The 14,372-nt window shown below is 43.6% G+C and overlaps 1 protein-coding gene across 1 annotated transcript; it reads right to left on the bottom strand.

The window, feature by feature from the left end:
- Nucleotides 1-3,118: 3,118 nt before the first annotated feature.
- On the bottom strand, nucleotides 3,119-8,642 carry LOC138443876 (peroxisomal succinyl-coenzyme A thioesterase-like). The gene is made up of 3 exons (XM_069597018.1): nucleotides 5,830-8,642; nucleotides 4,756-4,958; nucleotides 3,119-3,949 (listed from the first exon to the last, which is right to left on the bottom strand). Exons 1-3 carry the CDS (start codon nucleotides 6,284-6,286, stop codon nucleotides 3,356-3,358), a joined length of 1,254 nt encoding a protein of 417 aa, XP_069453119.1. The 5' UTR covers nucleotides 6,287-8,642; the 3' UTR covers nucleotides 3,119-3,355.
- Nucleotides 8,643-14,372: the final 5,730 nt, after the last annotated feature.

Below are 14,372 nucleotides of genomic sequence, written 5' to 3'. Positions count from 1 at the left end.
AAAACCTGCTTAATTCTTAAGAGAATTGTTCTGGTGGAAGCAGAGTCTGAACTAAAAGAGAGTATATGAAGTATACTAAAAGAGAGAATATAAGAAGAGCCGAATCATTGGAAGAGACCCTGAGGAGGGAAAGATTGAGGGCAGGAGGAGATGGGGGCAACAGAGGATGAAATGGTTGGATGGCATCACCAACTCAATGGACATGAGTTTGAGTAAGCTCCGGGAGATGGTGAAGGACAGGGAGACCTGGTGTACTGCAGTCCACGGCTTCACCAAAAGTCAGACATGACTTAGCAACTGAACAAAAGACAGAGCAAAATAAAAAGAGACGGATGTCTCATCCATTTTGTCCAGGAAACAGTTCCAGGAGGGTTTTCCGCTCATTTAGGAGCTACAGAGAACAACTCACAGTGTATAAATTGAGCAGCAATGGAAGAATTGACAACATGTTCTCAGCTGGGTTTCAGAATGGCTAGGGGCTGTTATGTGCCTCCCACATTCCTCATTTTTGAACAGGAATGTCTAAGAATTATACTATCACCACCGTATCCTGATGTGTGTGTATGTACAGTTAACTTCCTTATTTAGTTCATAGGTCTTCAGATTGAGAAGATGCTTAAGGAGCTATACCCAAGGAACTATACCTGAGGAGCTTCATCTGTATCTGAGCCTGATATAATTGATGCAGTCTTGGACTTTGAGCCTGAGCATGGTGCTGTACTAGAATGAGACTCTGGTGGGAAGGGGGGTCCTTAAAGGAGGGATGGGTGTATTTTACATGTAGGAGGAATGTGTATAGTGTGGCTTAGAAGGCAGATTTTAAAAGGTGATTACAGTGTTTCCCATTCCACATGCTTTTCTAGAGTACGCACTCTCCTTTTGAGAGGTAGACTACTATGTTCTTAAAGTTTGTGGGTCTTTGTGATTGTCTTGACCAGTGAAAGTGTAAGTCACTCAGTCGTGTCTGACTCTTTGTGACCCCATGGACTGTAGCCCGCCAGGCTCCTCTGTCCATGGAATTCTCCAGGCAAGAATACTGGAATAGGTAGCCATTCCCTTCTCCAGGGTATCTTCCCAACCCAGAGATTGAACCCAGGTCTACTCCACTGCAGGCAGATACTTTACCACCTGAGCCATCAGGGAAGCCCACCTTGACCAATAGTGTATGGCAGGAGTGATACTATGTAGCTTCCAAGACTAGGTCAAAGACAAGGCCATGCAATTTGGCCTTGCTATGCTGCGATGCTCACTCTTGGAAGCCAGCCAAATTAGCCACTGTAAAGGCCCACATGGAGAGAACTGAGACCCTGTGAACCCACAGCCCTGCCCAAGATCTTAGCTGACAGCCAATACCAACTTCCCTGCCTGGTGAGTGACAAAAATAGAATGGTCAATGTTTTAAGCTACTATGTTTTAGGGTAGTTTGTTACAAGCAATAGATAACTGAAATACACCCCAAATATAGTTACATAAAACAATACTTTGTTCATAGATCCAGAATTTGGACAGTGCTTGACTGGGACAACTCTCCTCTGCTTCAGGATATCTAAGGCCTTCACTGGGAAGATTCAATGGCTAGGGCTAGGATCATCTAGAGGTTTGTTCACTCACGTATCTAGTACCTGAGCTGAGATGACTCGCAGGCTGAGTTCATTTGGGATGATCACAGGAAAGTGCTTACAGTTGGCTTCTCTGTGTATTTGGGGCTTCCTCACAGCATCACAGCCTCAAGTTTGTCAAGCTTCATCAGGTGGTTCAGCCCTCCAAGAGCAAGTGTTCCCAGCAAACAAGGTGAAATCATCATGGCCTTTATGACCAAAGTCACAAAGCCTCGGTTCAGGCTACTGTAGTAGTAGTTCAGCCCTACTGTACTAACTGAAGCAGTCAGAAACCCATCCATATTGAGGGGAGAGGGCGTAGATCTCCCGCCTGTTGGTGCCAGAAGTAGCAAGAATAAATGTTACGAACAATTTTTCTGGGACTTCCCTGGTGATCCAGCCCTTAAGAGTACACCTTCCAGTGCAGGGAACACAGGTTTGATCCCTAGTCAGGGAACTAGGATCCCATATGCCACGGGGCCTCTAAGCCCAAGTACTGTAACTACTGAGCCTACACGCCACAACTAGAAAGAAGACCACGTGGTACAAGTCAGAGCCTGCATGCTGCAACTAAGACCCAATATAGCCAAATAAATAAATATTTAAGAACCAACTTTTCTGTGATATGTTAAATATGATTTTCTTTAACTGACTTGAAGTTAATGGGTGTTATGTCCCCTCAAAACTCAAATGTTGACATCTGAAACCTCAGTGTAATGGTATTTGAAGGTAGGGCTTTTAGGAGTTTGTCAGGTTCAAATGAGGCCCCCATGATGGGATTAGTGTCCTTATGAAACGAGGAAGAGAAACCAGAGGTGGTTTCTCCTCTCCCTGCCAGGTGAGGAGACAGGGAGAAGGTAGGTGTCTCTAGGCCAGAAAATGCCCTCACCAGGAACTGAATCTGCCAGAACCTTGATCCTGGACTTCTCAGACTGCACAACTGTGAGAAATGTGTGTTGTTTAAGCCACTCTATCTATGGTATTTTGTTAGAGAAGCCTGAGCTAAGACATAGTCCTTCCAGACTATGTGGTTGATGTCATTGTCAGTTTTAGAAAATTCACAACCATTATCTCTTCAAATATACCTACATAATGCTTTATAGCTTTGTTGTCAGGGAAAGTGATGATGCCTCTAAGAATGTCACTATATGAGTTTCCAAAGTTTGTTCTTAGACCCAGGAAGCAAGAAGGAAAATAGGTCATAGTCCTGCTCCTTTGTATCAGAGTTTTGACTAAACTGTTCCAGAGCCAGATGCTCCCCTTCTTACCATCACTCCTCCTCCCAGGGGATTCTTCTCTAATCTCTATGAGAAAAAGGTCAGTCTGGCTATCCTTCTATCGACACCTTTGTGTATATTTTAGCCAGTGAAAATTCTTCTGTCAGCGGTAGTTGAACCAGTAGCAAATGCTGAATGGTTGTTCTCTCCCAATGATGGAAAAAGTAACCTAGCATTTGTTCAGCTTTCAATTTCATCTGTGCCTCCAAGTGTTAACTAAAAACACCTAGATGAAAACACAAATTTTAATAGTGGGGATACTTTTTACTGTTTTGTATACTTTTAATCCAGTCTTCTACAAGAGGTATGTGTTACATTAGAAAAATTCATTACAAAATGAAACTCCAAAAAGTTTCCTACATCATTAATAACAATGACAAGAATTTAATGTTACCCAGGGGACAAATGATTCAGATAAGATTATTAAACACTAGAATCCAACCTTGAATCTCTCTCTCCTGTCAGTAACAGAGCAGTGCATTACAATTTGGGGGAAGGTCCAAGGTGTTTGGTGAAGAAGGTTAGAATTTGCTTCCACGCATCTACCTGGGCCTTAGAATGGGCCCTGGGCTCCCCACCCCACATTACGGGTTTGTCCAATAATTTGTGCAAAGAAGCTGGGCACATGGGGAAATAAGGAGGCTCAATGTAGTGCCCAGTCCCAGGATAAGAGATGATCCGGGGTTTTTCCTTTCCATGGGCCTGTAACCGTTCAGAGGCTATCTGGGCATAAAGCTCACTCCTCCAGTTATGGTCATCCTGACCAACAATGAAGAGGATGGGCCCCTGGGCCTTCTCTATTGGAATCATGCAGGGGTTCTCACATCCCCCTATAATATCATTCCTTATATCCACAATGTCTAGGAGGCCTGAGAAAGCTACCTTCATTCGCCTCAGGTCATGGCCCAGTGGTGGAATGCTGCTGTTCTCTTTGTAGTATATAGCTTTGTTTCCATTGAATCCAGATCCATTGATGGACACTGTGGCTGATACATTCTTCAAAAATGAGGCCATGGAGAGACAAATATCAGCCCCTAAAGAAATGCCCAGAAGGCCAATGCCTGGGCCTTTTATCTGGAAGAAAAGAAGAGACAAAAGTGAAAAACCTACCCCAGAGAAAAACATTTTTCTAAATGCAACTAGAGAAGCTGCTAGCTTTGACTTGTGAACTGCTCAAAAGACACTCAACCTCAGCTGACAGAGGAGATTCTTTCCTTGTAAAGACTATCTTCCTGGACACGTGGCAAACAAATCTTAAAAACTCACCTCACTGGCAAATTTGGGAACTGGTTGCAAACTTCCAGAGAGTCATGCACTAGAGAATGCTGAGTCATGGAGCCTGTTGAGTTCAGAGCCTCACTCAGGTGGAACTATAACATCAATGTTCTTGGGTATCTAACTTGTGAAAGCAAAGTCTGTCCCAAGAAGTAAATCATTACCAGACCACATCTAAATATATACTGAAAAATGGTTAGCTTTATAGAAACAAAGTAAGACTTCAAAGTCCAATTAAGTAGTTCTTAGCTTCTGAAATGGGTGGACAAGTTTCTATCAAGTCTGAGAACATATTCTGCTATCAGAAATATAAAGATTAAAAAGCATGCAAAGCTAAAAAAATAAGAAACTCCACTTGAAGAAATTTTAATATTACTACATAATTCCCTGAAATAAAATCTCACATGAACTTTACAATGAAGTTAGCAACTTTAATCCATCTGACAGAGAAAGTGGAGTAGGTACCTAAAACCAAGGAAGTCTTCAAAAGAAATGTCTGTGAAAGTAGAAGAGTAAAGCAGCATCAATGCACTTGGCATAGGAGAGCGCAAAGTGACACCCTCTCTGCAGGTTCTAGAGACAATGATAAAGGACATTAGGAGAACCTGGGTGTGTTGAAGCATGTAGCACAGGGCTTCTTCAAAGTAGTCCAGGTCTATGGTATCGATTATCTCGGGGAGATCTTCAAAGCTACAATAAGCTAGAGCCAATGTGGCAAAGCCATGGCCAGCCAGAAGGCTGGCCCGATATTCCAACAGGCCTCCTTCAAAACCGCGGATGTCAACGATCCCTGGGAAAGGTCCAGATCCTAAAGAAGGCAATATTATAAAGAGAATGTATTACATAATTTATTAAATAATTTGCTTTCCTTTCAGAAATCTTTCTAAAGTAGTTAGTGGGTGCCTGTGAATCAGAGGAAAGAAAAGAACTCTCTGAGTCATTATTGAACAATACAAATTCCAAATTATCTCCAAGGTATACCTGGAGAATCTTCAATTGTAAAGGAGGGTAACAGAGTCTAATGCTATATCATGGAAGGAGGATTTTAGACAGTTGATTTGCAGTGTTCTTTTATAGGATTGGGCACAGAATTGAGAATCAAAACGAAGGTTTCAAAAGCAAATCAAAACCCTTGGTGATACCTTTGGTTCAGAGTCTGCTTAGAGGAAAGAAAAAGAGAGATCCTGTGAGGCTTTAGGTGAGGAAGGCCGTGAAGTCTAGAAAGTGATCTGTGGTGGACAGGAGCATGAAACAGTGGGTAAGGGGCCCAGTGTACGCAGGACACTCAAGAAGAGTGAGGAGGCACGAGCTTCCTCGGCTGTCATCATATTGTGTAAGACCATCATACTGTGTCAGAGCTGAAGGTCATAGAAATCTGTAGTTATTCATAGCAAAGTGAACCTACAGACCCCACCCAGGCCTTTTTTTTTTTTTCTTTTAATCTGCATAATAACAGTATCCACCTCTTTGGGATACAGAGGTTAAATGAGATAATGCAAGCAAGCCGCATAGCAGAGAGCAGAACAAATCAAAAGCCTCCATTGTGAATGTGAGGTCACGGATTTAGTCAACATCCTCTTCTCTGACCCTGATCCCAAGCCACCCTTCCCGGGAAGCAGTATCACAAACCAAGACGGCCTACAGCACACGCTCGCCAGGCCCCAGCACCCCAGGCTCACCTGGCGGCAGGAAGAGCGTGGCGCGCACCCGGCCCGCGCGCACCGGCTCGCGCCGCACCCCGGGCGCTAGGAAGTCGCGCTCGTGCACCGTCCGGCCCAGAAGCCGCTCGGCCTCGGGTTCGTGACCGTCGAGCACCTCCAGCTCCACGGCGAAGGGCGTCTGCACATCCCGCTTCAGAAATCGCCAAAAAGGCTTCTCGGGCTCCAGAGCCCAGAAGAGCCCCATGGGCTCGAGCCCCGCGAAGCTGCCGCCCAGCGCGGGCGCGCGCTCCAGGTCCAGCAGGCCGGCGGCGTCGGCGCAGTAGCGCGCGTGGGCCCTGAAGAGCGCGCCCTTCTCGTCGCGCAGGGACGCGCGCAGCGTGACGGGCTGCCCCGGCGCCAGTCCGCGCACGGTGATGCGCACGGGCTCGTCCCAGCGGCAGCGGCCGGCCGGCTCCAGCGTCACTGTCGCCGCCATCTCGGGCCCACAGCCGCAGTCTGGATCCTGAGCTTGAAGGCGCGGGCGGCTACTGCAGTTTTTGCCTCAGGCCGGGTGGAGGGCGCTCGGACGTCCGAGGGTGTCGGGCGTCGCCTGGAGCCGAGAGAAATCTGTAGCTGAGCCGCCTCTGGAGGCGTCCCTTTAGGTCTCGGACCCCTGCTCGTTGGAGGTAAAAGCACCGGGTCTTTCTTCTGGCCCAGGGCGGGGCGCACAGGGATTTTCTGCTGTCTATAATGTGGAGTGGACCCCGCCCCGCCCACGCCTCTTTTCTGCCTCAGACATCCCTCGCTTGTTGGAGTGAAGCGTGTTGGATATGGATTCGTAGTGAAACCGGAGCTGAATGCCTTTAATGCCTTTAGAATTCCAAGAATACTAGTCTCTCCCAATTTTTTCTAGAAGTTTTAATGAGTTATACACATACACGCACACACACACAAAACCGTGCATAAATCCTAAGTGTATATTTCAATGTATTTCGTAACCCGAACGTACTTGGGCAACCGAGCTCAAGGGTCTAGAAACATCATTGCCAGCACCCCAGTAGCACTTTCCCTTGCCCAACGTACTCTATCCTGAGTCCAACAAAACGCGTACAGTTCAGTCGCTCAGTCATGTCCGATTCTTTGCGACCCCATGAATCGCAGCACGACAGGCCTCCCTGTCCATCACCAACTCCTGGAGTTTACTCAAACTCACGTCCATCGAGTTAGTGATGCCATCCAGCCATCTTATCCTCTGTCGTCCCCTCCTCCTGCCCCCAATCCCTCCCAGCATCAGGGTCTTTTCCAGTGAGTCAACTCTTCTCATGAGGTGGCCAAAGTATTGGAGTTTCAGCTTTAGCATCAGTCCTTCCAATGAACAAAACGGGTTAGTTTTTCCCAACTCTGTATTTTACGGTGATGAATCCTCCAGTGTGCCGTTTTTATTGTCTACTTTGGCTCAACATTACATTTGTGAGCTTCATAGCTGTTTTTGAGTGTAGTTGTAGATTGTTCTTTATCTCTGCCAAATAGTATTTTGTTTTGTGATCATAAAAGTATTGGTCGAATATTACTGACTATAGGCTTTTGTTAGTTCCCAGTTTGGGACTCCTGGGTATAGTGCTCTGAATATTCAAGACTATATCTTTTGATTGACATGTATGTGCCTTTCAGTGGAGTGAATACCTGGGAGTGGTATTGCTGTATCATAGAGAATGAGAATGTTCAGCCTTCGTAGATACTAAATGTCAGCCTTTTGAATGTGATCCTAGAAGCAGTGTAGGTATAATGTTTAAGGATACCCAGCATTTTGCATATAGTATAGTAATAGCTACTCTTCAGCGATGTCCCATCTATTTTACATACACAATTTAACAAGTCCATAAAACACTGGGAATAATTTTCAAATATTGGAAAGGAGAAACGTGAGGCTTGGCAAATGTAAAACTGCTAAGGATTAGCCTCTAATAACTGTCAGAACCTTGACCAGCTCCAATGTGGAACTCAACAGTGAGCAGCAGCATTGCAGTAAAATATAATTAAAGTTCTAGCTCTGGCTTCATCACTGACTAGTTCTGTGGATTCAAATAAGTTTATATCTTTTGGGGTTTAAGAGTTCTTGCATGTAGCATGATGGAAGTCTGCTATAAGGGGATCCAAGTTGACAGTGTGTGTGAAACTCTTAGAAGAAGACTAGGAAGCAAAATTCATGCTTCATTTTGTAATAGAGATTGAGCATGTGTGTTTTTTTTCTCATGGCCTCCAGATATTTGCTATAGGTTTGCATACTGCTTTTCAAATTCTTTTTAAAGGACAAAAATTTTTTTCCCAAAGCATACATAAGCAAGGGCTTCCCCAGTGGCTCAGCTGGTAAAGAATCTGCCTGCAGTGCGGGAAACCCTGATTGGATTCCTGGGTCAGGAAGTAACCCTGGAGAAGGCTACTCACTCCAGTATTCTTCAGCTTCCCTGGTGGCTCAGACCGTAAAGAATCCGCCAGCAATGCAGGAGACATGGGTTAGATCTCTGGTTTGGGTAGCTTCCCCAGAGGAAGGCATGACAACCCACTCCGGTATTCTTGTCTGGAGAATCCCCATGGACAGAGAAGCCTGGCAGGCTACTGTCCATGGGGTCACAAAGAGTCGGACATGAGTGAGTGACTAAGCACATACGTAATGACAAGTTTACAGTGGTAAATGATGAGTCTCTTCTCTGTCCTTTTGCCACTTTCCCCCAAAGATGAATGCATCCATCTAGATTTTGATTAATATTTAAAGTAGGTAAATATATGGGAGTGTAAACACATTATGGTACTAGTCTTTTTCTGTTCTTTGGTTTTTAAAATTAAAAACATGTTACATATTTTTTGTATTATTGTCTCTCTTCAACCACTTTGCTTAATATAAATTTTAATTTTAAAAATATTAATAGGCTTTATTTTTAAATATATCTGATATATTCCAAATAGGAAAAGGCTGTATATTGTCACCCTGCTTATTTAACTTATATGCAGAGTACATCATGAGAAACACTAGACTGGAAGAAACACAAGCTGGAATCAAGATTGCCAGGAGAAATATCAATAACCTCAGATATGCAGATGACACCACCCTTATGGCAGAAAGTGAAGAGGAACTAAAAAGCCTCTTGATGAAAGTGAAAGAGGAGAGCGAAAAAGTTGGCTTAAAGCTCAACATTCAGAAAACGAAGATCATGGCATCTGGTCCCATCACTTCATGGGAAATAGATGGGGAAACAGTAGAAACAGTGTCAGACTTTATTTTGGGGGGCTCCAAAATCACTGCAGATGGTGACTGCAGCCATGAAATTAAAAGATGCTTACTCCTTGGAAGAAAAGTTATGACCAACCTAGATAGTATATTCAAAAGCAGAGACATTACTTGGCCGACTAAGGTCCGTCTAGTCAAGGCTATGGTTTTTCCTGTGGTCATGTATGGATGTGAGAGTTGGACTGTGAAGAAGGCTGAGCACCGAAGAATTGATGCTTTTGAACTGTGGTGTTGGAGAAGACTCTTGAGAGTCCCTTGGACTGCAAGGAGATCCAACCAGTCCATTCTGAAGGAGATCAAACCTGGGATTTCTTTGGAAGGAATGATGCTAAAGCTGAAGCTCCAGTACTGTGGCCATTTCATGCGAAGAGTTGACTCATTGGAAAAGACTCTGATGCTGGGAGGGATTGGGGGCAGGAGGAGAAGGGGACGACCAAGGATGAGATGGTTGGGTGGCATCACGGACTCGATGGACATGAGTCTGAGTGAACTCCAGGAGTTGGTGATGGACAGGGAGGCCTGGCGTGCTGCAATTCATGGGGTTGCAAAGGGTCAGACACGACTGAGCGACTGAACTGAACTGAACTGATAATATTTATTTTTGCTTCAGTTTTCTTTTATTTTCTATTTGTATGGCATGCCTTTTTCATCTCTTTCAGTCTGTGTGTCTCTTTAGATCTGAAGTGAACCTCTTGTCGGGAACCTCTAGATGGGTCTTGTTTTTTTACCCATTCAGCTACTCTCTGTCTTCTGATTGAAGTATTTAATCTGCTTACATTTAAAGTAATTATTGAGGGAATTCCCCAGTGGTGCTGTTTTTAGGATTTGGTGCTTTTTTACTGGTGTGGCCCCAGGTTTGATCTGTGATAAGGAAAGTAAGATCCTGCAAACATAGTGCTGTCAGGAAAACAAAAATGAAGTAATGTTAATAGGTGTGAACTTATTGTAATTTTATTGGCCACATTCTCATTATTTTTGTAGTTCTTTTTTGTTTCTTCTTTGTTTCTCTCTTCCCTTGTGGCTTGATGACTATATTTAGTCTTATATTTAGATTCCTTTCTTTCCTGTTTGTTATGTAATTCTGTTTGTGCTGGCCAAGAGGTTTATTTATGGATATATATTTGATTATTTTAAGTTTTGATCTCTTAATGTCGGACACATTTTAACCACCCTGCATTTCTACCCTCACCACCCCACCAAACCATTTACTGTTTGTGACATCATATTTTACATCCTTTTATGTATATCTTAACCCATTTATTGTGGATATAGATGATTTGGTTACTTTGTCTTTTAACCTTGCTTTGTAAATGGTTGAACTATACTACCTTTTTTGTGCCTTTACCAATGAGATTTTTTTTTTCATACTTTTAATATTTCTAGTTGTGGCCTATTCTTTTCTACTTAGAGAATTTTTTAAAGCATTTCTTCTCAGGTAGTTTAGTGATACTGAACTGTTTTTAGTTTTTGCTTATCTTTAAAATTCTTTATCTGTCCTTCAAATCTGAGTGATAGCCTTCCTGAGTACAGTGTTGTTGGTTGTAGATTTTTTCCTTTCATCATTTAAAATATATCATGCTGTTCCCTTCTTATCTGCTGTGCTTGGTCATTCAGTCGTGTTGGCTCTTTGCAACCCCATAGACTGTAGCCCACCAGGCTCCTCTGCCCATGGGATTTCCCAGATAATAATACTAGAATGCGTTGCCATTCCCTTCTCCAGGGGATCTTCACAACCCAGGGATCAAACCCACATCTACCTGGGTCTCCTGCATTTTGGGTAGATTCTTTACTGTCTGAGCTACCAGGTAAGCCATTTCTGCTGAAAAGTCAGCTGGCAGTTAAAAAAAATTTTTTTTTGTATCTTTATTTTTGTCTGCTCCGGATCTTCTGTTGCTGCTTGTGTGGGCTTTTTTAGTTGCAGTGTGCAGGCTTCTTATTGTGGTGGCTTCTCTTGTTGGGGAGCACAGGTTCTAGGGAACATAGGCTTCACTAGTTGTGGCTCAGGGGCTTAGTTACCCCTTGGCATGTGACATCTTCCTGAATCAGGGATCAAAGTCATGTTCCCTGCATTGGTAGGTGGATTCTTTACCACTGGACCACCAGGGAAGTTCCTCAGCTGAAATTTTTATGGGAATTCTTATGTATTTTTCTAGTTGCTTTTCTCTTGCTGCGTTTTACCATTGAATTGAAAGAGTTCTTTATATATTCTAGGCCCAAGTCGCTAACATATATGTGATTTGGAAATATTTCTTACCATTGTGTGAGATGTCTTTTCAATTTTTTAATGGTATTGTCAGGGGAGTGTGTAATTTCCTCGGTTCTGTGTCGTCACAACAAAAATTTGAAGTGACGGACGTTAAAGCCCTTGGACAGAACATATCTCAGCTCTCGGACAGACTGTGTCACAGCTCTCAGACAGATCAATGTTACAGCTCCGTGTTACAGGTCAGTTTTATTTAGAAAATAAAAGGAAAATACATCCTCGAGGCGTGAGGGCATGCCAACCCAAAAGACCCGAAGAGAAGAGAGAGAGAGTGCGTGCTCAGGGAGAGAGACCCCTGGCACTTTGGCTCCTCTTTTTATATGTTTTTCCCTCCCCCTGGGCCTGCCCTGTGTAAACTGGGCTAGCCAGGAGTGCTGTTTGTTCTACCTGAGGTCCTCACTCTGGTCCTTGGACCTTCTCCCCACCCCCGCCCCCGCCTCGGGCTTTTCCCTTCCTTGTCTTTTAGCCACCGTCCTTCTGGACTCCTTTTTCATATGCTAACTACCTAACAGTATCCTTTGGTGCATAAAGGTTTTCAAATTTGATGTCCAGTTCATGTATTTTTTCTGTTTTTGCTTATGCTTTGATGTCAAACCATTATCTAATCCAGAGTTACAAAGATTTGCTTCTATATCTTCTTCAAAGAATTCTATAATTTGAGCTCTTACATTTACCCCTTTAATCAATTTTGAGTTCATTCTTGTGTTTGCTGTGAGGTAGGATTGAAATTCATTCTTTTCATATGGATATTCTATTGTGTCAACACAATTTGTTGAAAAGACCATTCTTTCTCCCTTGAATTTTCTTGTCAAAAATCAATTGACTGTAAGTGTGGTAAATGTCAGGATTTATTTTTGGAATCTCATTTTTATTCCATTGATCTTTTTGTCTATTCTTCTGCATGTACCACATTGTTTTAATTCGTGTTGCTTTCTAGCAAGTTTTAAAATTGGTCATTGTGAGTTTTCCAGTTTTATTATTCTTTGTCAAGATTATGGGTTTCTTGAGTTTCCATAGGAATTTTCAGATCAACTTACCAGTCTCTGCAAAGAAACTTGCTGGAATTTTGATGGAGGTTAGATTGAATCTGTAGATCAGTTTGCAGTATGTTAGTTTGCCAGAGCTGCTCAGTCGTGTCTGACTCTTTGCAACCCCATGGACTCTAACCCACCAGGATCCTCTGTCCCTGGCGTTTTCCCAGCAAGAGTACTGGAGTGAGTTGCTATGCCCTCCTCCAGGAGATCTTCCTGATCCACTATTGAACCGGAGTCTCCTACACTGACGGGCAGATTCTTTACCATTGAGCCACCGGGAAGCCTTCCAGTGGCCAAGAATAAAAGCCAGGCTCTTGTTTATTCGTATTAATTCTTCAGTACACCATTGGAAAATTTTAACGACTTTCTATTCACGTCTGTATAGAGCCTTTTAATCTGAAGCCAAAAGTTGTCTACACAATACTCAGCCTCATCTTGTGTGAGCACATGCTTCCTGATGACTTTATACTGTGGTTGTGTTTTCTCTTATCCTGAATTTTTAAACCTAAGTAAACTTGGTGCTTGGTGAAGCCTATTCTGTTTTATTCTATTCTATTCTGTTTTTAAGACCACTGCTGCTAGTAGAACAGATTGTGGTTTACAGACTTCTATGCCTTAATTTTTTTCTCATACATAGCCTACCTCTTATTTCTGGAAATTGTGAGAGATTTCTTAAGTCTTACGAGTCCTAATTTGACTACTAGCCATGTCTATTTTGTTTTCGAGCTCATCAACTGAATTGTGTATCTCAGCAATCATTTCTACTTCCTAAAATGCCTTGTGTATATTAGGAAAAACCTGCTGTTCTCCTCCTGTGTCTCTTTTCTGTGTGACTCCTTTGCTACTCAGAACACTGCATTTCTGACACTTCTGGTCACCATATGTGTGGTGTAAATCTTTGAGACAACCATCTGATGTCCTAGAATTTAATTCAGTTCTAACACTGTCTACCTGGAGATGGTGTCAGTTCCCTGAGGTTAAGGTCTCAGTGCCACAAAACTGCTCTCACCCCACCCCAGGTGCCAATTGCAAGTAGTAGGTCCCCAGGTTACCCACAATCGCGGTGTGATTAGGCTATAAATCCGAGGTTTCTACAACCCCTTCTTCAGGTTCTACTGATTTGCCAGAGCAGCTTGCCGAACTCAGGGAAACCCTTACATCAGCTACCTTATTGAAGAATATGATAAAGGATACAGAGGAACAGCCAGATGAAGAGTTCCATTGGGCGAGGTCTGGGAGAGTCCCAATGCAGGAGCTTTTGTCCCTGTGGAGCTGAGGTATGTCTCCCTAGCAGTGTGGATGTGTTCGCCAAACTGAAAGCTCTCCAAACCCTGTACTATTGGGATTTTTGTGGAGGCTTCCTCACATATGCTTTGTTGCTAAATCATGTCCAACTCTTTGTGACCCCATGGACTGTGGCTTGCTAGGCCCCTCTGTCCATGGAGATTCTTCAGGCAAGAATACTGGACTGGGTTGCCATGTCCTTCTCCAGGGGATCTTCCCAAACCAGGGATCTAACCCAGGTCTCCCACATAGTGGGCAGATTATTGTCTGAGCCACCTTGGAAGCCCAAGAATACTGGAGGGGGTAGCCTATCCCTTCTCCAGGAGCACTTCTCGACCCAGGAATCAAACCAGGGTCTCCTGCATTGCAGGAGGATTCTTTACTAGCTGAGCTACCAGGGAAGCCCTTTCCTCACATAGGCATGCTCAATTATTAACTCAGTTTCTGGCCCCTAGTCTCTCTAGAAAATTGGGAGAGACAGCTGAAAATTCCAGGCTTCTAATCATGGATTGGTCTTTCTGGTTACTAGTGCCCACGCAGTCCCCATCCAGGAGCCCACTTAGAGTCACCTCAGTAGAACAAAAGATGCGACTAGTGCTGCTATCACTTAGGTATTTATAAGAGTTTTAGGAACTCTGTGCTGGAAGTTGGGAGAAAGGTGCAGACAGATACATATTTCTTATCATTTCCACCTTCCATCATCAACTCATCTTGC

Source organism: Ovis canadensis, chromosome 7, assembly GCF_042477335.2.
Source record: "Ovis canadensis isolate MfBH-ARS-UI-01 breed Bighorn chromosome 7, ARS-UI_OviCan_v2, whole genome shotgun sequence".
In the NCBI taxonomy this organism is placed as follows: domain Eukaryota; kingdom Metazoa; phylum Chordata; class Mammalia; order Artiodactyla; family Bovidae; genus Ovis; species Ovis canadensis.
The sequence above is the reverse complement of the archived record's forward strand: the minus strand, read 5'-3'. Positions and strand labels throughout refer to the sequence as shown.

What these genes read in the sequence shown, in the direction of transcription:
- LOC138443876 (XM_069597018.1), bottom strand. Translation starts at nt 6,286, where the DNA reads ATGGCGGCGACAGTGACGCTGGAGCCGGCCGGCCGCTGCCGCTGGGAC. An exon ending in CACGCTCTTCCTGCCGCCAG is followed by an intron (nt 4,959 to 5,829) that starts GTGAGCCTGGGG and finishes TGCCTTCTTTAG; the next exon opens with GATCTGGACCTTTCCCAGGG. An exon ending in ACATGCTTCAACACACCCAG is followed by an intron (nt 3,950 to 4,755) that starts GTTCTCCTAATG and finishes CTTTTCTTCCAG; the next exon opens with ATAAAAGGCCCAGGCATTGG.